General features: G+C 36.7%; 2 protein-coding genes across 6 annotated transcripts; one reads left to right on the forward strand and one right to left on the reverse strand.

Moving 5' to 3' along the window:
• The first annotated feature begins 5,063 nt into the window (after positions 1 to 5,063).
• Positions 5,064 to 16,410, forward strand: LOC117425013 (mesoderm induction early response protein 3-like). 4 transcript variants are annotated; one of them, XM_034041669.3, is made up of 13 exons: positions 5,064 to 5,157; positions 5,898 to 5,922; positions 6,324 to 6,469; positions 7,410 to 7,544; positions 7,797 to 7,917; positions 8,780 to 8,856; positions 9,198 to 9,270; positions 9,383 to 9,531; positions 9,770 to 9,851; positions 11,024 to 11,118; positions 11,399 to 11,526; positions 12,061 to 12,206; positions 12,442 to 16,410. In XM_034041669.3, the coding sequence occupies exons 1-13, from the start codon at positions 5,149 to 5,151 to the stop codon at positions 12,894 to 12,896; spliced, it is 1,641 nt and encodes a 546-aa protein (XP_033897560.1). In that variant the 5' UTR covers positions 5,064 to 5,148; the 3' UTR covers positions 12,897 to 16,410. The 4 variants fall into 4 exon arrangements, with proteins under 4 accessions (XP_033897560.1, XP_058868719.1, XP_058868717.1 ...); XM_059012736.1 differs by having other exon boundaries at positions 5,117 to 5,140; XM_059012734.1 differs by lacking the exon at positions 5,064 to 5,157 and adding an exon at positions 5,164 to 5,435.
• Positions 16,411 to 17,184: 774 nt separating this feature from the next.
• On the reverse strand, positions 17,185 to 23,868 carry LOC117425345 (SET domain-containing protein 9). Of its 2 annotated transcripts, none has more exons than XM_059012747.1 (6): positions 21,545 to 22,530; positions 20,288 to 20,652; positions 19,555 to 19,678; positions 18,988 to 19,103; positions 18,468 to 18,573; positions 17,185 to 18,260 (listed from the first exon to the last, which is right to left on the reverse strand). In XM_059012747.1, the coding sequence occupies exons 1-6, from the start codon at positions 21,667 to 21,669 to the stop codon at positions 18,173 to 18,175; spliced, it is 924 nt and encodes a 307-aa protein (XP_058868730.1). In that variant the 5' UTR covers positions 21,670 to 22,530; the 3' UTR covers positions 17,185 to 18,172. The 2 variants fall into 2 exon arrangements, with proteins under 2 accessions (XP_058868730.1, XP_033898138.3); XM_034042247.3 differs by lacking the exon at positions 21,545 to 22,530 and adding an exon at positions 23,705 to 23,868 and having other exon boundaries at positions 17,198 to 18,260.
• Between the last annotated feature and the right edge of the window lie 426 nt (positions 23,869 to 24,294).

The raw sequence follows: 24,294 nt of genomic DNA on the forward strand, positions 1-24,294 counted from the left end.
CACTCCGGGTTCAGGACACTTTGGGGGCGCCAAAACTACAGCGGCTCAGACAGGCGTTTTTACTGGGGCCGCTGCCATCGGGACATGGAGGATTTCTGCAGGTGCTGTGATGAGTGTGTTGCAAGGAAGGGACATCCGGGCCGGTCACACTCCCCACTGCAGCAGCTTCCAGTCGGGGAGCCCATAGGACGGATCGGCGTCGATATCCTGGGCCCCTTTCCGCAGCCTAATCGGGGGAACCACTACATTGTGGTAACTATAAACTACTTCACGAAGTGGCAAGGGGCATACGCAACCCTAGATCAAGAAGCGGAGACAGTGGCAGAAGTACTGTTGGAAGGCTTTTTCTTTCTGTTTGGAGTACCGTAGGAGCTGCACTTGGACCAAGGGTGCAACTTCGAGTCCCGAGTCTTTGAGGAGATGTGCCGTCGCCTGGGGATACATAAGACCTGCACCACTCCACTGCACCCCCCGAGCGACGGGCTGGTGGAGCGGGTTAACCATACTCTCTCCATCCAGCTGGCTATTGTCATCACTAGCCGCCAGAAAGACTGGGATGTACAGCTGCCCCATGTCCTGTTAACCTGCTGTACTGCCGTGCAGGAGTCAACTATTATTATTATTATTATTATTATTATTATTATTATTATTTATTTCTTAGCAGATGCCCTTACCCAGGGCGACATACAGTTGTATTCAGAAAAAATACAAATAACCCCTATTGTAACCCCTGGGCTTCTGTGACTGGGTGCCCATTTAACCCCCTTTCTACCCCCTAATCCTGAGTGACTTTTGCCCTGTCGGGTCTCCTTTACAGAGAGTGGCAATGCTGCACCCTCTGATGGAGGCAACGCTGGGCACTCTGGCAGTGGCTACGCTGGTGCTGAGTACTCCGGTGGTGGCGATGCTGGCAGTGGCGTGGGGCACTCTAGCAGTGGAGATGCTGGCAGAAGCGCAGGAACTTTGGCAGTGGCAATGCTGGCAGTGGCAATGCTGCCAGCGGTGCAGGGCACTCTAGTAGTGGTGATGCTGGCAGTGCCGGTGTTGGCAGCAACCCTGGGCACTCCAGCAGTGGTGACGCTGGCAGTGGCAATGTTGGCAGCAACGCTGGGCACTCTAGCAGTGGTGATGCTGGCAGTGGCGATGTTGGCAGCGACGCGGAGCACTCCAGCAGTGGCACCGGCAGCAGCGGGGACGCTGAGCCCTCTGGACGTGGACGTGCAGCTGGCTTTCTTCGTGTTCCCCTCAGCAGCAGGTATAGCGGCTGTTGAGGTTGGCCCGGCGGTTGCCCTGCTGACTCTAGAGCCGGGGGAAGCTCCTCCCCTTCCGGCTCTGAAGGCACTGGAGAGAAATCAGCGAGACTGTAAAATGTTTGTTCCACATCATTCCTGTAATCAACTGTTTTCTGGGGTTTTCCAGAGGATGTATAAGGGGCTAGATGGTGGTGACATTTACATTTGCTGGTTGTTCTTTCCAATTAAAAATTTAACAAAACCACCTAACATAGCTAAAACTAGAACTCAAGCAAGACAACTCTTGTTTTAATATAGTATCACATTTAGAAAACTCTCATTAGAATTAGCCAATTCCTCAGAAGTTCCTTATAATCTTGTTAGTTTTCCAGACTTTTCTTTTTTTTTCTTTTTCCAGTTTATCCAGAGCTGTGCCTCCACACAATATATGTGCAGATAAAAATCTTAATGTCACAGTTTCATATAAAATAAGTTTTCTACTGAAAAATATTCTGTTTGAGAGGGCAATGGGCAACATTCAGAAAAATAACACACCAGTTACTGCAAACTGTTTTAAGGGGGTTCCAACCAAGTTTTGAAAGTCAATTTGTATTACCTTCTATTTTCTTACATCTTATTAAACTGCAATTCGATCCTGATTCTGATCATTTCAACAACTTGTTCTAGAAAGTGCAGTTTTCAACTGAATAATCAATACAATTGTAAAACTGTAAATATGACTTACAGACGGTTGGACAGGCAGACATGCACCATAAGTGCAAACACCATCCACTCCCAGGTTCTGATACACTCACGTTTGTGGTAAAGAAGGTTCTTAGCAAGTTTCTTTACAATAACAAAAGGGGTTCTCAAGATGTATGTAAAAATGTAAGTGTGGCTTACAAACATAAATCAGACAGGCTGACATTAAGTTTGGAAGTGTGAGATACAGTCAGACAGATTCCATATCCCTCAGATTATTCATTTCAAATGGTGTCCTCTGGTCCTGGTCTCTGTGCTGTGCTGTGCTTAAAGTATTGGCTAGGGTTAAATTATAGGCTACATAGATTAATTTCACTCAACCCATTTTATAACTAATTCCTAAACCGTGGGATTAGCCTGGTTGCTCTTCGCTGGACTCTGTAAAGCCACCATATCCTTTTTGTATTGTGGGGACCATAACCGAACACAATACTCAAAGTGCAGTCTAACCAGTTTTGTTTATTTATTTATTTATTTATTTATTTATTTATTTGGCAGACACCTTTATTCAAGGCATTGCCACTGATTTCCATGCATTGCCACTGATTTCAATTTATGGATTAGTCTATTGTAGGTTTGATGTGATGGTCAAATTTAAATTGTCAGAATACATTTTAAAGTTGTGCCAGGCATCAAAAGCTATGCATTTTTATTCAACATTGAGTATTAGGCAATGTTGTTATCTAGAAGATTTTATTGTCAGGATGTAAAGGAAGGTTGAATAGGTTTTATGACTGAGGGCTGAAGACCTAAAGCTAGGTGAAGTGCCTTGAAAGGCAGACTCATAAGTGTCAGGTGAAATCAGGGAGAAGTGCTGGTATTCTCATACAAGTTCTGTATCTAGAAAGGCTCACTTTCACACAGTGTGCCACTTTAATAAAATATGTTAATCTCTGACATATAATTATGGAAAACGTCCATCAAGTGCTCTAGGTTTTTTTTACTGTGTACTTAACTTATTTGCAGTCATTCTGAGTGGGTGTTTTTTACGTCTGAGTTAAGGTGCTTTCACATATGTTTTGGAGTTGGTCTTCAGGTCTAGTTTTTCTGCCACAAGAAAACTTAGACTACAATATTCCAAACAAAGTGTCTTTTTAGAAGTAACAGCCAGCATTCAGCACATCTAGTGCTGTGCCATGTTGACTCAAGTTTCATTTAGCTGCTGGTGGCAATACAGGGCAGTTTTATAGATGGTACTGGGAGGTACCAATACAAAGACAACTACAAGAGAAAATAACTTCCTAAAACCAGAGTCAAAGAAGCTTAACACAGACTGATCATAAATTCAAAAACACAATTTTTGAGTAATTGCAAAAAGAACTACTCAGAATGATAGCAAACATTAAAAGATAAGGTGGCAGTAAAATAAAAATGTAATTTGAAGCTACTTTTTTATTATATCAGAATACTTGTAAATCAGGAATACATAGGCAGTTTGCATCATACTGCATTGTAGAGCAAATTGATTTCTCAATTCACAGTATTTACATTACCATCATCATAGTCTATCCTGTCACTGTTAATGAAAGACATCTATTTAAGCTAATACAAAGTTACATTGCAAGAGGCATCCTCTTAGATTGGTATGTGACTTAATGAAGAAAACATCTCACAGATACTTGCTATTTCAACCAAGTTCATTCTGTCACATTTTAACACATGTATATTAATAAGTCAAAGGGTATTTTATGTTGATGAGAGTCATAAAAGATGTTTTGACCACAGCTATAACTGATTTGTGAATCACTAGGTAATGAAATTTGTGTGCAACAAGTACCATATCCAATTAGATTTATTTTATTTTATTGTAATAGTGAAATTGTTTTGGATAAAGCATATGGTTTGATATCATTTGACTGCCTGAATAGATATAACTCTCACAATCTGAAAAACGTTTACACATGGGCAAGATTCTCAAAGCTCTTTACTTTCTGAATCACGCCAAATAAGGCAAACTTGAAATAAGCTACTCAGACATTTAATACAGGAGCTTTTAAGTAATGTTTGTTCTTTGTTTTAGAATTGTAATTGGTGCTCTCTTTTTTTGCTATAACAATCTGAAGTTAAACGTTTTCACAATCTTTCTGTATTCTTATTAGAATCATGTCTAACTTGGTTAGAAGTACATTTTAAAACATGTTAGCCTCAGAAGCTGGACATACAGTATAGTGTTAGACTGATTCTGTACCTACTTGCATTTGTCCTTGTTATAAATTAAGAGTACTTGACTATCCTTTAACCCTAACAACATGTATGATACACAGAAGGGTACTTTCTAAATTAATATACTGTCGGCATACAACACACACAAGTCCGTCCCCCCCCCCCCCCCCCCCCCCCCCCTGTATACTATCTTTTTTAAACACACTCCCTTAATTTTAGAGGTTGTGTTTTTTTATTTTTTTGCTAATAAAAATTATATCCTTAATTTAGCTTTCTGATGGGAAAAATATGTTTGCTTTAACCATATAAACTGTAGTTGCCTTTACAGATGTGACAGATCAAACTTTTGTGTGGTTCTGATTGTTAGTTCTGATTCTGTGGTTTGACAGTTGTGTCTTTTTATTATCGTTTTACTAAAAACAAAACTATGATTTTACATAAATATATTGGCCATTTAGAAACTAACAATACATAAGTTAATCTTTAATAAATGTCTGGTTTTATCCAGCAAAAATGGCAAATATCACACATTATTTGGGATGATGCCCTTTTGTTGAAAATATTTAGTCACTGTTTACCTGCTTTTATCTCTCTTTTTAGCACAGAATAAAAAAAAACATGTAACCCTCGCTCAAAAACTCAAAAATAAACGATTATATCACTGAATAATTGTCAACTATATAATAAATACACTTGGTATACAGTACATTAAGCAATACTTTTATTCAAACACAAAAGCGTTTTTTTATTTTTATTCTTGTGTTTCTTAACAAATATATTGTTAATCATGATAGTCTATTAAAGGGTAGGTGAGGATAATAAAAGTGTGAATTTTTGCACAACTTTCCAGTGTAAAATAATATGGTATTTACTAGATACGGTAAAATTACATCCCCGTTTATCATGAGAATGTAGATGGGGCTTCTGATTGGCTCGTTGTTTCCATCCGGGTACCTGGCGCTGAAGCAGTTTATTAGCCAAAGGTACCAATATGGCGGAGGTAAGGAGGAAAATATAGAAGAAGCATCAGATTTTAAATTATTTTTTTTGTTTTTGTAGACTATACACTCCGGATAAGTTTAATCGACTGTGTTTATTGAGCGTTAATGTTTTAGTATGTTTGTTTTGGTGGCTTAGTGGGGCGGCTGGAATAATACAAATCGGTTTGGTTGTTAAGCGGGATCTTAAGGGAGTAGGCCTAGGGTCCCTATTTCTAAACACAGACTAAGATTGTTTTGTAGAAATCCTTTGCGAAAAATGTGACGTCTTATCTGAAATGTTAGTTATAGTATTTGAGAGTCGACGATAGAGTTTAATTTAATGTTGTTAAACGCGTGACTAAATGTGAAATGGATCGGCCGAGTAAATCAAAAACATTGTTGTGTTATGCTTTTGCTCTACCTGATTCTAATTGCTGAGATCTGTGATACAATCAGTCAAAATTAGGCGTAGAGATTTTTATATTTTGTCGGTTTCGATAAAGGGTGGATAACTGTTTGTCGTTTTATACTTAACATAAGTATTTATTAATACATTATTTAATTTTTGTGTAACGGGGTGTAAAATCTGGTCGCTTATTTTTGTATTATTTTGGTTATGTGTACACCTAGCGGTGCTAGATTTGATTTGGTTTATCGATACTATATTAGGTTCCGCACAGTTACACATGCTATTTGTCGATGTGCCTTAAGTTTAACGCTAGCAATTCAACTGATATGTCCCTTTTCCCTCTGTTTTTAGGCTTCCTTTGGAAGTTCAAGCCCAGGTAAGCGCAAAATAACTGGTGTATGTGTTTTCACATCTAATCATATGTGTCAAGATACTAGTTTCTTGTCAAATATGTCGACTATAATTCATGCCTACATTTATAATTCATTGTGGAGTATTGTGTTTATTACAAATATACAGATCTCTTGACTTAAGTCATTGACGCGATTTTGATGTTTTCTTTGAGTACTATTAATAGTTTGCATATCGAATGAAATACGAGTTTTCCACTTTAACCCCCGCGTATTTGCAAACACCCAAGTTAAGTCTAGTAATATTTTTAAATATATACACCGTTTTTTTGTTTGGTTTTTTTACAACACGGTATGCTGTATATGGCTAACATTTTCGACTGAGGGTTCTTAAATGTGTTTTTGTCTTTTAAAATATTATTTACAGTCGGCTCGTTGTCCTCTGAGGATCACGATTTTGATCCAACAGCAGAAATGTTAGTGCATGAGTATGATGATGAGCGAACTCTTGAGGAGGAGGAACTGATGGAGGGAGACAGAAACTTCAGTGCAGAAATCGAAGATCTACAAAAGGTACATAAGTAATAAAAAAATAAAACCGTCAACCATTCTTAATATATTTGTTCGAAGTGTTACTAAAAAAGGCATAATTTGACAAACTGTGTTGTATGTATCTTTTAAAAGCCTTGTGGGGAAAGAAACAGTGTTATAAATGGAACACGGATCAGTATTTGTAAATGCTGATCTTTATTTATTTATTTAACCATTGGGGAGGAGATTATAATGGCCTAGATTTAAATAACTGTTACATGTAATCATTGATTGAGCTGCACATAGTTAGCAATAGCCATATACCTTGACAGAAACATTACTGAGTTTGTTAAACATTTTTTCTAATAAGACTTAATGTCACAAAATATGGTAGGGTTATATTGGTAGAAGCAATAATCGTGTATCGTTGCATAAAGCAGAATGGACCAGATTTATCCAAATGTTTATACCCAAATCCAATTGGCATCAGTTTTTGTTCAAATAAAACATAACTTAGTACAAAACTGATAATTTAATTAGAAGTATGAAATGTACGTCAAAGTTATTTACTTGCTAAGTAACATTAGCAAAAGGGTTTTTCTTTCACAAAATGGTCCAAATTGCATTTTGGTGTAAATCCAGTAATACACCTGGCCAATAGTCTCTAAAACATTATTTAAAACCAGCAGTTAATAATTACCCAGGTCTAAAATTGATTTACATTTTTTCATTACTTTAATGATAAACTATAAAAAATACAGTATAGCTGTGATATTTTTATTGGAAAGTTTTGTATATTTGATAATCTTATCCATATATTGAAGCATTAAAAAAAAAAAAAAAAAAAAAACTGGAATGCAGTGTTTTTTGTTGGTGGTTTGGTTGTAAATTGTGCAGTGTTCAATTTGGTATAGTTATTTTGGTATTTAATACAGTTCTAAAAACTTAACTAATGTAATTTCCATACTCTACACATTAACAGGAAGGTACCATGCCCATAGAAGAGCTGCTGGCCATTTATCGATATGAAGCGTCTGTCAGTACTGTTGCAGGCTCAAGTGTGGGTAGCTCTCCGGGGGAACTGACAGATGAGTTACCTGATATGACTTTAGACAAGGTGAGTTCAATGAAATTGAAGTTGGCATCATATTTTTTCAACACTGTTTTGGGTATTTGCCCCAAAACCGCTAAATCCTGTAGAAAGTAACAGAGGAATGTTTTCTGAATATCTGACACTGAATCTGTAAGCTTGATTTAGCAAATGTGCACTGAAAAAGTAAGGGTCAAACATAGATCATCATAAACAACATTTTTCTTCTTTCATAACTTTTATAATATCAGTCTTCTCGTATAAACCTTTATTCAACAGGAGGAAATAGCTAAAGACCTCTTATCTGGTGATGATGAAGAAACACAGTCCTCAGCTGATGATTTGACCCCATCAGTTACTTCACATGAGACAACAGATTTCTTCCCTCGGACTCTAAGATGTAAGTTTTGTGTTATAGCAGGTTAAGGAGATGCTTTGTTTTGTTCAAGACACCCATTTGTTGTTATTTATTAATTAGGTGGCCAATAAATCACCCATGGTTATACAGTTAAAGGGTTGTGGAGTTAAGACTGGTGTTTGATAATGAAAATAGACCAGTGTGAGGTTTAACCAGAATTAGCACTGTTGTTTTTAGTTTTTTATTAATTTCATTTCTGTGCTTTATTTTTAACTATCTGAATTATGTAAATCGCTTTTATATACTGTGTGAAATTATTGTTTTCGGTTACTTTCCAAAATGCTTGGGTGTTTTTTTTGGTCACTATGTATAGTAACTCGACAGTACTTGCACACTTAAGTTGTACCTTCTTTCCTTTGCTGTCTTCCACAATGAAATTCTTATGGTCACGGGCACATTTTTCTTGGGTTTTTTTTACATTTCGCCACAATTTGCAATTCTGTTTTATTGTATCTAACTGTAATATAGCTTTAAATCCCACGAACAAGCCTTCTAATTGTAATCTAATTTTAAATCTTGCAAGCGGAGTCTCCAATAGAAATGTAAGAATTTGCTACCACTCAGTAGCTGGGGTGGGTTTAAATTATTCAGAACAAACCAATGAATCAAGTCAGGAAGTAACCATTTCCATTGTTTTTCCGGTGTTTGTTGGCTATACACAGATTTCATTTTTTTTTTGTATTTGATTTATCAGTTAAAACCGAAAATCGGCCCTAATCATAATCCAGAAGAGTGGTGGTTTATACAATATTTATTGTATTTTGTTTTTGGTTGTACATTTATACAGATTGTGTTTATAAACAAAATGTTCATTATATGTTTTGTGTTGCTTTTTGATTTTCAGCAAACGCGATATATGATTGTGATAGAGAGTCAGAGGGGGAAGATGATGGTGTAAATCCCTCTGAAGACTCAAGAAAGGTAACTACTCGAATTAAAAATGTTACATGCTGTTAATGTCTAGATTTAAAGAATAGAAAAAGGACATCAGTATGTTAAATAAAATAATTTAATATGGTAATATTTTTCTATCAACAAGCCTGGCAGAGGCAGCAAACTTGTTTAATTTTACAATAATCATAACTTGGTGACTGTTTACCACATTCTTACATAATGTAGCCTACGATAAAGCAGATTTCAGCAGTGTTGATTTGGAATAGTAATGGATATTTTTAAATAGGTCTGATATTTAACATTCTGCTAAAAGCTGAACTTTTTTGTTATTTTGTCATTTAAATTATTATTTTTTTTTTTAACCAAAGGAAATAATGGTAGGCTGTCAGTACCAAGCAGAAATTCCCTCCCATCTGTGCAAGTATACTGATGATGAAAAGGGTAAGTTCCCCATATCAAATTATTACTGTATTATAAATGCATGTTAAAAATGCCCTATAATACAAATCACTATATATTCATTTGATTTGTTACCCGTGTTTCTTCTCTGTAGCATATGAAGATGACGATCAACTCCTTTGGAGCCCAAATGTCCTGCCTGAGAATGAGGTTAAAGATTTCCTGCATGAGGCATCATTGCGGGTAGTAGATGGAAAGACACAGGCAACAGCAGAAGGCACTCAAGTTAGAGACAATGAGCAAGTGAGTACTGTAACCTATCTGGAAGCAGAACAAATGTAAATCAAGATGGATAAATACAAATTCTGTACTTTTTTCATTGGCTTCAGTAGCCTTTTTGGCATTTGTCTTTTTAGGTGCTAATGAACTTCACAATGTATTATTGCATTTTTAAATGTACTCTTTCTTCCTATTTTTGGTGTGCCATAACCTGTAAGTTCAGCATTATAAATTATAAAATTGTGTTTTTTGTTATTTTTAGGCATTGTACAAACTATTGAAGTGTAACTATAATGTCCATGAAGCACTTGAAAGGTACCGCAGGGATGGAAAGTCTTTGAAAGGTAAAGATAGATTGGTTTCAAAACAAGCATGTTGTGACATTCATCCCCTGCCATTGCTGTAAATATAAAATTAAAGCCATCAGAAATATGAAAAGGTAGATAACCATGACCTGCATCCACTGTGTGTGTGTGTGTGTGTGTGTGTGTGTGTGTATCTAATATATACACACACACACACACACACACACACACACACACACACACACACACACACACACACACAGTTGTCCCGCATTATACCGCCGCCCCTTTATAACGCCACCCTCGCATACCGCAGGCTATTCTCTGAACAGATGCCACCAATATAAACAGTGCTTTTTTTTACCCGTTATATCACCAGCCCGCTGTCCGCCACCCGCCAACTTCCCAAGCCAAGCAAATGTAAATATAAGCATTGTAGTTTCCCTCATTGTAGCGCCAGCGAAATAATCATGGCCAATTAACAGTTATGCAGTTAACCTTTGACTTGCTTTCCTAATTCGTTGTTAACTGAACATTCATACCAGTGTCATCAACGCTCCCGCTCCCAAAGCAAAACAGAAAGTACAACATGGTGAGTCGACCCTACGTTTAACACCAGAGCAAAAGAAAAAAATCTGCATGTATGCATCTGAAAATAAGAAAGCAAGTCAAATGATGTCAAGTCAAGTGAATATACTGTTAATCGAAGGACAATTGGAGACATTCTAATGGATAAAAACAAAATGGCTTACCTCGATTTAATGGGTTGATTTGTTTAACCTGAAAAAGGCTCGACATAGTTTAAAGTAAGTGACTTTTATAAACCACAGTAAATGTTAAAAAAAAAAAAAAAAAGTATGGTAAGAGGTTTGTTTACGTCCAAGTTTTGTACAAATGAAGGCTGATTTAAACTAAAGCATCAGTTTTGTAAATAGCTGAATTTATTTTTTACTTTTTGTTAGTGTTTGCCTGTACATATTCAAGGCTTACAGTGGCAGGCTTACAGCTGTGCCAGAAACATCAGTTTCATACAGATGGGAAAATATGATAAAACATCACTAGTAGACCTGTTGTGTTAAGTACTAGTGCTTCTCTAGATAAATGTAAGTGACACACACATTTGGACTGATAGACATCATCCATAAACCCTCAGGTTATAATTCATTCAGTGATTAAGATATTTTATTTATTTATTTTATTTATTTTTATAGATGAAATGCTCCCATGGACAGAAGAAGAATGCAGAAATTTTGAACACGCACTTCAGATATACGACAAGAATTTCCATCTTGTACAAAAACATAAGGTATGAACAAAACAAAATTAAAATAAAGTGCTGTAGATAAAACAGATTAATGTAATCTTATGAAGTCAATACTCCATTATAATGTGTTTGTCAGTTTGTATTGCAAGGCTTATTACTACATCTGAGTTGGTCTGCTTTAGACAGTTGCCTAAAATTTGTTTACAGTTCAGCTAGGTTTCTTGGGCCACGCTCTGAAGATCAGTCATTCGTGGCAGTATGTAAAACATTTGAGTGTTGGCTTTTCTAAACCTGAACATATTGTATTTTTTTTTTTTTTAAGGTTACAACAAGAACTGTTGCTGAATGTGTAGCCTTTTATTATGTGTGGAAAAAGTCAGAACGTTTTGATTACTTTGTCCAGCAAAATAGATTTGGAAAGAAAAAATACAGCAGCTACCCTGGTGTGACGTAAGTATAATGTAAATTTTACCAAGTAATAGTATTTGTGTTTTGTAACTGTTGCTGAAAAATATGAATGTGGTGCCTACATTTCTTCACTTTTTGACAAATACACCCTACTTTCTGTGTCTAGTCTTGGGGGGGGGGGGGGGACGGGACAATTTCTGCGGTCACTGTAGACAAATGTTTACATCGTAAAATAAATAGAGAAAGCTGTGCATGAGAGTACAACAATCTCCCAGAAAAGCCCCATGAAATTAATTGGCTTAGGCTGTTAGCTGTTTCTTGGATTTGTGGGTCAAATTCAGGTGAAACATGCATAGAATGATTAGGTTTACCTTTTAAAATGTCATAATAAACATGTGTGAGGAGCTACTGTCCTTCTGGCTCTCTCTGTTTTAAGGAATAGACAGAACCTCTTCCAACAAGGTGTAAAGCTATGAAATTATTTATAAAAAGAGACTGAACTACATTGAACAAACCCATGAAAGGTCTACATTTGTCTGAGTGTTTAAAGTGGTTAACATGAGATTTCCTTTACAGGGACTTAATGGATCGGCTTGTTGATGAAGCTGAAGGGTTGGGAGTAGACTGTTCTCCTTCAGTATGTTCAAGCAGTGGCAGAATGGAGCCCATTCCTGACCAACAGCTCAGCATACTGAACTCAATCACTGCTAGTGATTTGACAGGTAAGGAAACGTGCTTCGATTTTAAAGCAACCTTTTGCGTCTCAGTTTTTTTTTCTTTTTTTTTTTTTTTTTACTCTGTTTACATTTCGTCGGTATTCACAGTCAAAGTGAATGAAATATTGTAAATGAAATATTTAAGCAATTTTTTAATGTTCTACATTCTTTGCAATATAAACCTATTTTTGTGTTGTGCTACATATCAGTTACATTCCTTTTATTTATTTCCCCTCTTTAGCACTGACCAATACTGTGGCCACAGTCTGCAACTCAGCAGATGTAAACTGTTTGGAATCCTATACTTTCTCCCCACTGGACAGCTTGCACAGAGGACCACTGAACCATGTGCCTGTTGTAAATGAAGAGCCCCTAAACTTTACTACTAATGGCGATAATGACTGTCTGAATTTATTAGATGCTGGATTCTACCACTCTGATTTGAACCAGATCAATATGTGCAGCGAGGACTGCGAAAGGCCTGCAAAGAGATTAAAAATGGGTCTTTCCGAACCATTTATCAATGACGTTTCTGTAAATAATCTTGGTGTGGACTTTGAGAACCACACACATCACATCACAAGTGCCAAGATGGCTGTGTCGGTGGCAGACTTTGGTAGCTTGTCCTCAAATGAGTCTAATGGATTCATGAACTCGCACACACTACATCAACACGCAGCTCTCCAATCTGAGTGACTGACAATGAGAAAACAATGATTCATTACCATTAAGCTTTATGGCTTAAACCATCAAGTGTGTAAATATACTCATTCACTGGAAGTTTTAATTTCTTATTTTTTTTTTTTAAACTATGACATCAGTGATGTCTTATCATATAGACCTAAATCTTGATTTCTCAAGAGTTAAAATAGCCATTTATTTTTCAGTCCTAAATGTGGAAGTGTCATAAGTTGATGTTCATAGAAGCTTGGATCTTAATAGTGTGGTGTAAGTGTGAGCTATGCAGGCTTTTTTTTTTTTTTTTTTTTGTCTCCCCCTTTCTTCTATGAGCTGCTAGACAACTTATGACCACATCTCTAAACCAATGACAATGTTCTTGAGCCACTTAGAATGGCTGCCATAACATTTTTTTTGTTTTGAAATGGGTACTTTTGGAATACAGGTACCAAGACTAGACTCTGGCTAATGTAGCATTTTGTAAGGGTCCAAGCTTTTATATTTTATGCACAGATTAGTGCGAACACTTTCTTAAATGGAGCCTTCTGTATATCAGAAGGGGAGCACTTCAGTTTACAAAACCGTAAGAATTTTTTTGTGGAAGCAGGCAAAGGGACTGCATCTGAAAAGCGGGGAAGGCATCAGTTTTCTAGCGGGCAAATTGGTGTGACTGCCATACGACAGAAGTTGGACTCCACTGCCAGATCTCTCTCTGTATTTTAACCTTGTCAAATTGGCTAGAAATTTAACATTTCAATTTTATTTTATACAAAATATTTTTTTTCCAAGCCAATGAAAGTTTGTGATTTATGGTATATTAAGTTACACGTTTCTTGGTGTATCCTAAAATAAGTTCATATACTATAGTTAAAGTACTGTTTTTTATTTGGTATTAAACATACTTTTGTGACATTGTTTTAAAAGTAGTGATGTGAAAAACTGCAGTCCATAATGTTTAGAGTTGGGAATTATCTGTATTTCAGTTGTCTAGGTGTATAGTTTTCAGTATCACATGGCAACAAATGGGGTTGCCTAGTTAATAAAAATGACTGCAGCACATTTTAAGCAGTAAAGCATTTACTCAGCACCTATGTGATCATAGGTTTTCGTCATGTCTTGTATTTCAATCATGACGGTCTGAGTCTTGAAACTGAAAATGGTCATTTGTGGATAGTTAAAGGGTGGGTATTTATTAAATAACATTATGAACTGCACTCATCACTCATTGCTACTTTAGTCTTTGTATGTTTCAGTGCTTTTCTAGCAATTGTACAGTGAATTAAATTTGCTAAATACATAGGCACATTGAACTTTTCTTAATTTTGAGAAGTATAAGAAAATCTATTTTGACTGACTTGAGTACTATTTATGTAAGTTAAGTGCATGTACATCTTTAGTAGGCTTGTCATGGTGAATAGTTAAAAAAATAAAATCTATATAATATAGTTCAAATGTTTTATTGTGCGAAAGGGTGTAAACACATAAGGACACAACACTTAACGGGTAGCCTTGGCTTGTGCCAGTATTATGTAATTTCCCACATTGTCAGCTCCTTGTTGCAGTGTTTTGTGCAAGTCTTTGCAATGTGTTGAATCCCTATTTTCAAACTCTGTCATCTGAATCTAGCTGCATATGGAGAATATGGTGTACACATTGATTATGTATTTTGAGTTTATTAGCTGGTCTTCTCACATGCTCATGACAAATGCCTTTGCTCAATGCTTGCAAGATCAACCCATTGCCAGTTGTTAATGCAGTACTGGTGTTTACTTAATTTATCTATGCATTTGAAGAGATCTAAAATATGGTAGGACATTTTTTCAGGGCTACTGAATTTTGAATGTCAATTCACAAAAAATGTGGTTACTTAAAATGGCAGTCTCATGATGCAAAGAATTGAAGGTTACTGAATTATTAATTGTTGGGTAGTCTTGAAAAGTCAAACTTGTTTGACCACTTAAACTTGTGAATTTGTGTTGACAAAGATTTTAATTTGTTATAAGGCAATAATTTGTAAATATGTATAGACTTTACCTTTTTAGATTAAACTTTGTTTTGAAATTTTGTTTTCTGTCCTCTGCAGCATGTCCATGCATGATAGCTGCAAATTCACACAGTGTACCACTAAAAAGGCTTTACGTTTGTACCTAGCTATTTAATGTTGCATTTGCTTTTAAAGTTTATATATTTGTTCCTGTAAAATAACTTCTTTTGATACAGATTGTACTATTTGGTAAACGATTTTGAGGATTAATCATCAAAGATTCATATATGTGGTAAATGCAGATAACAAACCACATCAACTCTACAGACCTAAAAATCGTTTGAGGTGAAATCATCATTCAGTTCTGAAAAGAAATTTGCTGTTCAGAACATTTCCATCACACATAAAACAAAAGTGGGTTGGAATCATGTGTTTTTTTGCAAGTGGTTATAGAAACACACAATATTTGGATCTGAAGATTAATGTTGCGTATGAAATGATTTTATCGTGAGCTTTTTAAAAAGGTTAAAGGCATAAGGAGTCCTAAGAGTTTTAACACTAAAAGGAAACAAGTGCTTTGAAATTGGTTAATGTAGGATTTAAGTGCAGGTCTTGGTTGTCTGATTCTTAACTTTTAGACCTATCAAACTCTGTGTGCTTTGTTAATAGCTTTCTTACCTGTCAAACTGTTTGTTTCAATGCTTTTTACAATACATTAATATACCTTTACATATAAAAGCAGGTAATGTCTTACCTAGAAAGCTTTTAAGTATTTGTATAAAGTTATTGACAATTGGATGACTGGTAAAATAAGTCCCTGGTGCTGTGGATATAGCAATACTTTTCTTTTTTTCATAACAAGCCTTTTCATATTTGCCGACATACTTAGTTCTCCCTCATATTGAACTTACTTGAAGGATGTACATTACCGTGATACTGGTTGGAAAATACTAAAGTGTGTACAATTGGGTCATTCAGATTTGTGCAATTCTTTCCTCTTGTCCATGCTGAGCTTTAGCTTCAGCAAAACCAAGTGATATTTGCTTTATCCAAAGCTTGTATGAAACAGTCCTGGGTACAATTAGAATTAAACTAATGGAAATTTACTTGTAGGGAAGTATATGTATATTTGAAAGCCCTCCCCCTGAAATATGTAAAATAAAATGTGATATTTTAAAGAAATAGTCAGTATACTTTGTTTTGTTAGTGTATATTGATTTGACTTTTGGATTTGTTTATTTTTTTTTTCCTTTTACTTTTAATAAATAGAGCAAAGAGGAGAAAAAACATTAACAGTATTGCTGAGTGGAATTATTATTATGATGGTTAAAAAATAAAACAACAAAAAAAGCCTGATTTATAGACAATCAAAACTGCATTTAGTATCAGGAATGTTCAAGGGGAAATCTTTGTTTTAATATTTGTACATAAACACTGAATTATTATTATTATTATTATTTTTTGGTTTTGTTGAGCATTATTTTGTATTTTCTGTTGTACTTTTAATACCTGGTGTAAATATCCAGAAATAAAAATCTGGAAATCTTACTGCTTTTTTGTTGTGGATGATTCTTGTATGTACAGAGACTGAGGTGTCTATTGACTAAGAGAGCACTTACATGGACAAGTCATGACAGTTTTCCTCACTGTTTTTGCCGTACTTTTCAGGAAATACGTTGCTGTGCAGTTCTGATTTAGGAAAACAAGTCGGCCATACCAATGCAGATTACTCAATTCATAGTAATGTAGGGGAGGGGATATTTAAATGTCTGTGTCTGCCTAATAATTAGGAAAAGAACGACTCTGAATATCATGAGGAGAGCTTCATGCGTTGCCATAAAGAGTAAAAAAAAAATCAAGAGAAAAGAATGAACTTGTTGCACACATTCCGAATTCACGCATTACTTGTTTGTGTCTCGTTCCCTTTCCAACACACACACACACAAGTATATAAAATAAAACTTCTACCAAGTACAAGTTTTATTACTTAAAAAATAGATATGCGTAACATCCAAAGGTGTTATTTAATTAAAGCAGTCTATAAATGTATGTGGAAAATGTGGGAATACGGGGGTTACACTACAATAAAAAACCCTATGATCCTTAGGCCTATATGAATATAAGATTGAGAACGGGACTATGTAGAAATACATACGAGGTTCCTGAGCAGCTTCATGCACTGGCAATTGTATAGGCTGAGCAACCAGGCTGAGCATCTTAATGTTCCTGTACACATCTGCCAATCTGCATACACTGCCTCTGCTCCGAGAAGCCAGTGACTGCTGGTCTGCAGCTGCGGTAGAAGTGCCAGGCGCAGAATCCGCTTAACACACACACATTATAATGAAACGTGGATGTCTTGTAATATTATAAACATTCAAACAAAAGTCTTTATTTAAAGAGATAAGGTACATTTATGTTGTTTGTTAACTATATCCATTACTTATTGCACAATATGCCAATTGATGCTAACAATTCATTCCAGTTCTGTGCGGTGGAAGAGTGCTCTGTTGTTCCTGTGACATCTTAAAAGAACTATAGCAAGAAAATATGACTATTACTACTAATAATAATAATAATATGAGGCTAAAGGTTTGGTTAGTTGTGTTTAACAACATGCATTTTTACAAACATTTATAATAGGCTGTACGAGAGGTTTACATTTGCAGCGTCTCTTGCGTTCTTTCTTGTGTGTGTGTGTGTGTGGTTTGGTATAGTTTTGCTGGGGAATAACATGAGATTCCACCAGTTAAACAGGATCTTGACTGCTGAAATCTCGTGAGCCACAAGCACGATTCCTACTCCGGTTTAGATGAGTTTTACAGCTATTTTTATCGTGAGAAAGCGATTGACCCTGCCCTTAAAGTCGCGCTGACCAAAGGACGTGCTTTTGCTGTTTCATGATGTATTCACATGACAACGTCACACAGCCATGATTGTAGAGTCGATTTTCACCTGCATGTAAACCCAGCCTATGTAATTCCAGTATTTACAGTTGCAGACGAAAGTATTGGCACCCTATGCATGTTATACCATAAGGTAACGGATTTAAGGACAAGCATTTAGTAAGCTTTTAACCACTTTTTAATGAAAAAAAATACACAATTTCTAGTAATTTAAAAAACAACGAAAACTTATTTCATTTAAATTATTTGTTCATGACAAAAGTATCGGCACCCCTGCTTTGGTATTTTGTGTGTCTTCCTTTTGCTTTTATTAGGAACACTGTTGTACTATAAAATGTATTACAGTACAAAAAGGTTACCACAGATGTTGGCAGTTTATCTCTCCCAGTGTTTCTGAGGGCAGTTTAATGTACAATTGTGTAGTAGTTTGAAAACAGCTCCTCCCCTTGCTGGATGTCCCTTAGTGCAACAAGGATTACACATCTCAGAGGCCTGTAAGTGAAAAGAACAGCCATCAGTTCTGGTGGTTTTCCCTAGTTTAACAACTCAAAATTCTAACAATACATTTCTAAAAAATGTACATGTAAAATACTGCACTGTGCAAGACCACATACATTGGCAAGTCTGATATTTTTTTTAACAAAAAAACAAAATGAACATGCAAGGTTAAAAATCAGTTTTCACCATAATAACCCACACCTTTGTATGTCATGCCTGTAATTCACATTGGGGAGGTACTGGCGAAGTTCTACTGGAAATTCTGCAGGCACGTCAAATTCCTGATAGCAAACATTAGCAGATCTTTCTAAAAAAGAGAAAGAGAAAACTTATCCTACGCTGTTCCCTGCATTTGTCACTGCAACAGCTATAAGGTTATTCCAATTGTAAATCAAGAGATATGTATTTTGCAGCTCATATAATCATATCACTTAAGAGCCACCACTAGGACAGCTCTGAAAAAACATTTAAAACAAAAACTAGATAAAAGCTAGTACCTGGTTTCACTTAGCAGGCTGTCTCAAACTGTTACAGCACTCTCAGTTCTCTGAGGGCTTTCTGTAAACTTACTGGCATTCTGTCTTTGATGCTCCTTTTTTGTTTTTATGTAACTATAACTCTGTTTATAAAAAGATGCTCAGTACCTGTGTAAGCAGTTAGCATTTAAACAGACGCAGACACACCAGACAGACAGGGTGTAAATATAAAAAGCAGAACTTACCATATGAGCAGTTGTTTACATATTGACCCACAGCCAATGGGTTCTCTGGAGCGGTGGTGAGCCAAGTGATGTCACTCAGTTTAAAAGGACCCAGTCTGTCCCTTCCACTGCATGACCTAAAAATTGTTAACAGTAAACAGCAAGCACTACACCTGGATTATCCATGACCCAATCATATTGCCAAGAGGTTGGATAATTTGGAGTCTACTGTATTCTCTGTTTACTGTATATACGAAGCAGGTGACACTGCCCTTGCAACTATTCCAGCCCCAAAATAAGTGGTGAGCAATTTTTTGAATGGGCTCATCCGGCTGATGTTTCCTGTAATAACCGGATGCAACCCCAGCGACCTGTCAAGATGAAAAGCAATCCACAACAAGCAACACAGAACTTTAGAACTGTGGCAGGAAAAAACTTATGCTCACCAGAGTAACAACTACTGCATTCTCTCTCTCTCTCGTGGACACAGGTACCCCGGCATGCACTCATCAGACTTTTTTACCCCATGAACAATCTCTCTACTGTACTGTAATCTGTCGTCAGTTTTTCTTTTGTCTTTACACTTACCTAAACACAACCTTTGAAATTCCGTTGTCATTACCGTCAATGAGGACGCCATCTATGCACCGAAAAACAAAAGGGTTCCGGATGGACTGGAAGAAGATGGGCTCATGTGTTTGATAGACTGTACCTGTGAAATAATGCATAATACTTCACGAACAATAGCCAAAAAGACACATTATCTCTGAGCTTTTTCAATACTGCATTTAAAACTGTCTTCAATAACGTGTTTCTGGTTTAAAGGAATGCTGCAACACCTTGATTATATATATATATATTATCTAAATTGTATTAGCTTTCGCTGTATTGTCACTGTTCCTGTTATCAATGTACAGTGCAGTTTCTCATCACTTTAGAGACACTATGACACAACAGGTTAGATAACAAATACTTCTCTTGAAAAAATTAGCCAAGTGCATTGTTTTTTTTTGTTTTTTTTTACTTTTACTGTCATCGAGTCATCAAGTGCCCTAGTAATTCCTGGAGCTCAATTCCTGCTAACGCAACCCTTAGCTCAATTTTGCATTATTTAAAATTGTTTTAAATTTAGAGAGATCATTGCACAGTATAAGAATAAGACATACTGATACAGGGCGAGTTATCTCGCTGGAGTTGTGAGAAATTTGGAAGGTAAAAATCATTAAAGCAAGTAATTACAGCTTTCCAAATCTGTCCATCATTGCAGAAGGCCAACACAATGACCTGTTTAGGGATTTAACACTTTAGAATGATACACTACCCGGGTACATGGACATAACGGTTCCTTTTGGCACAGTCCCCTTGGCAACAAAGACTCCTCTTCCTGCAGACAAGAGTGAACTAGGTGCTCTGTGAATACTAAACCCCAGCGTATCCAACATAACCTCATTTGAAAAAAAGGAGGCTCCCTTATCATTATAATGATCAGCTCTGTTTATGAACTGACAGGGAGTTAATGTGTCTTGGTATGCAGATTGCACAGAGGCTGGAAGAAAACTTAGAACCTCCTTCTGCCTGAACAAATCACTTTTAAATAGAGCCCTGAAGAGTTTCAATAAGGATGCAGAAACTTCTTCATCAGAAATGAGTTTGTCTTGAGAGCGTTCCCTGACGTGGCGCAGTGTCCTGTAATAGAAACAAAAACACATTTCATTGATAGGACAAAGCCTAATAAACACATTTTAGTATCTGTTTCCAGTTGCACTGCAGGAAATGTATATCAAAAAGTACTAAAGGACACAATACAAAGCCGAAGTTCAGCAGGGCGAAACTGGTTTGACTTAATAACCTGTAAAAGAATGCATGGTTTTAGTGTTTGATATGTGTTTAATGTGTTCAGTAAACCGGATCTTTACATTCGTTATACTGGCTTTTAAAAAAGGATTTCCCTTTTGCTCAGTGGAAGTGTTTGGCCACTCAAATGTACCTTGCTGCACAAGTGCTTAGGCAGATGACTGGCCAGGGCTTTAGTTTATAAATTTAGTCACCTTACACATCTAAAATGATTTTCAATAACATTAACCAATGGCACTATATTTCAGAAAGCACTTCCCTGCTTCCAGCCTTCCATTCTGAATGCAGGTCTAAAATGAATTAAAATAAGCTGCTGTCTTTTGGATAGGCCTACGGCAACTCTCGCTTAATGAAAAACTTATACTCCAAAGTGTCTCTCAATTATTCATATTTTATTAAGAACAAGGTAAAAATAAAAACAAAATGCCCTGATGACGACAATACGTTGAAACGCATCAGCTTTATTTAGTTTTTATTTTGATTTTCAATTTTCTTTTCCTGGGATGACGCACCGTGTGTGTGTTGGAATTGATCGAGGCATCTTTGTAGAGCCTGTGTAGTATCATATTCAGTTCCCCATGAAATTCAGCGCCCCTGTTTGTTGTGCGCATGTGCTAAACAATCTTTTCCTTGTCACAACACGTGCCCTGCTCATTTAATCAAAGCGGTTTAACTTGTAGATAATTTCCCTCAGGTATATAAAGACTTTCAAGCTGCAACTCACATAGTGATCCAGCAAAGCAACCATGAAGACCAAGGAGCTTTCGAAGTCAGGGATAAAGTGGTAGAGAGGCACAGAGCAGGAGAAGGGTACAAGAAATTCCCTCTCAGCACAGTGAAGTCCATCATTAAGAAGTGGAAGATGCATCAAGATGCAGGCAAGCAGGAACTGGTTTGGGATGTCACTCTGAAGCCAACAATGACCCTGAGAGATCTGCAAAGTTCTGTGTCTGAGATGGGAGTCAGTGTTGACGCATCAACAACAAGTCGGTCCCTACACAAAGCGGACCTGTATGGACGGGTGGTAAGAAAGAAGCCATTACTCAAAAAGCCTCATCTTAAAGCACGTATGGAGTTTGCGAAAAAGCATGCAGGTGATACTGCAGACATGTGGAAAAAGGTTTTGTGGTCAGACGAGACAAAAATTGAACTTTTCGGTCTAAATTCCAAGCGTTACGTCTGGCGCAAGCCCAACACTGCACATCACCCAGTCAACACCATCCCAACTGTCAAGCATGGTAGTGACAGCATCATGTTATGAGGATGCTTCTCTTCAGCAGGGACTGGGAAGCTTGTCAGGATAGAGGGGAGAATGGATGGTGCAAAATACAGGCGAATCCTTGAGGAAAACCTGTTTGAGTCAGCCAAGACTCTGAAACTGGAGAGGAAATTCACATTTCAGCAGGACAATGACCCGAAGCACAAAGCCAAAGCCATACTGGAGTGCTTGAACAAGAAGAGAATGAATGTTCTTGAGTGGCCCAGTCAAAGTCCTGTCTTGAATCCAATCGAAAATTTAGGGCGAGACTTGAAGATTGCAGTCCATCGATGATCCCCAACAAACTTATCAGAACTGGTGCAATTTTCCTGTTAAGAATGGGCAAAAATGTCACCATCCTACAGTGCAAAGCTAGTAGAGACCTATCCAATAGTAACTGCTGCAAAAGGTGCTTCCACCAAGTACTGACTTAAGGGGCTGAATACTTATGCAACCAGTAAATTTCATTTTGTACATTTTCTTTGCAAGTTTTGCTGACGTTTAATCTTCTCCTCATATAAAAGTGTTTAGTTTAACCACTACAGCTTTGAATAAAAAAGAGTTTGTTTGAAAAACTGTGCATACGTTATTTGTAATTCAACAAAATGTGACATTGTTGGTAGGGGGTGAATACTTCTGTAGCGATCTCAGTTAACACAGGCAGGCGCATCACAGAGAGCGAGGCAAATCCACACACTGGCGGGTGCGAACCCGAGACCTCTTGCACTAAAGCATAGCGCCGATACCGCTGTACAAAAGTGCTGGCTCCTTTGCAAGAAGCGTATATAAGGCTTCTGTCTCTATCTGATTACATCACCTACCAGCCCTGCTGCTGCCTTCCCCAGTGCACGCTACAATATACATACATACATACATACATACATATATAGTATTGTAAAATACAAAATGTGACATTTTTGAAAACAGCATTCTGTACATGAAAAAGTATGGATATAAAGTATAAACACTCAAATTCAGTTTGATGTATTTGATAGGAAATCAATTTTTAAGTAGCATTGCAAAATTATTACCTTGGCAAGATTTTTCTAAGCTTGCAAGGAACCAGAACAATTATCATTCTATTGAAATTACCAGGAGAACTCAAAAGAATATTTAAATATAATAATAATTTTATGCATGTTATGAATGTTATCGTTACATAGTCTGCATATGCATACACAATATGTTTTGGGGAAAAAAAAACAAAAAAAAAAACCACAATATCATCTACCACATGATTTTTCAAATGTATTAGCCTTCCAAATAATATTGTCTTTATCTTCCTTGCTGTTTTCTCTTGAATAAATACAGGACTGACCTACACAGTATTCATTTTCCTGTTACCAATGTGTGTCGCTGTAGGTAAAAAAAAAAAAAGACACTTGTGAAACTGACTGAGGTCATGCAGCAGTTCATAGTCGTGCATGTCAGGAATGTTTTGATTTCGATCCCTTCACGACACAGTGTAATTCAGGAGCGCGTGTCGTATTTAATAATACAGTATGCGACACTTACAGAGGTTCAGGATTGCAACACTGTATCGCCACTTTTATCTTTCTCCCTAAACACGCTTCCGGTTTAACTCGCGCAAACACCCCGAATCACAGGGCTAACAATCTGCATTACCTCTCATTTTTGCCCAGGTTTAGAGCTATCCATGGCACAAACCGGTATTTATAAGAGTTCCACTTGTTCGCCAATGTTTGCAGTGTTGTTTTCATCATAACTTAAAGCTGTACGGCGACATCTTCACCTTTCCAACACACACAAGTCACTTGCTTTTACTGCTGACATCTAGTGGCAGGAAAGAATATTGCGTTATTTAAATAATCCAGAATCACATTGCACAAGATTGTTATTATCATACCTCTCATAACTTTTAAAAAAATGTTATTTTATTCTTTTTTGTTGTTCTCGTTGAAAATAACATTATTTTAATAACTCATTAGTTAAAATTAAATAGAGACCAAAGTCATAAGATTTAATGTAACACCCCATTGTCCATACGTGAAAAGGAAGTTTAACAGGATAAATGAACAGTAAGTGTGATATGAACGATGGGGTGACTATCTGGGTGATTAGACTTCTTTGGCACAATGAGACTCCCTCTAGTAGTTGAAAAAAATGGCTGCAGGGAACACTTGCTACATAAGTGGCAGTTGCCGGGTATATTTTAGTCAGATGATCCCATGAACAGGCATCACCAACATATTTGT

Source organism: Acipenser ruthenus, chromosome 1 (genome assembly GCF_902713425.1).
Source record: "Acipenser ruthenus chromosome 1, fAciRut3.2 maternal haplotype, whole genome shotgun sequence".
NCBI lineage: Eukaryota > Metazoa > Chordata > Actinopteri > Acipenseriformes > Acipenseridae > Acipenser > Acipenser ruthenus.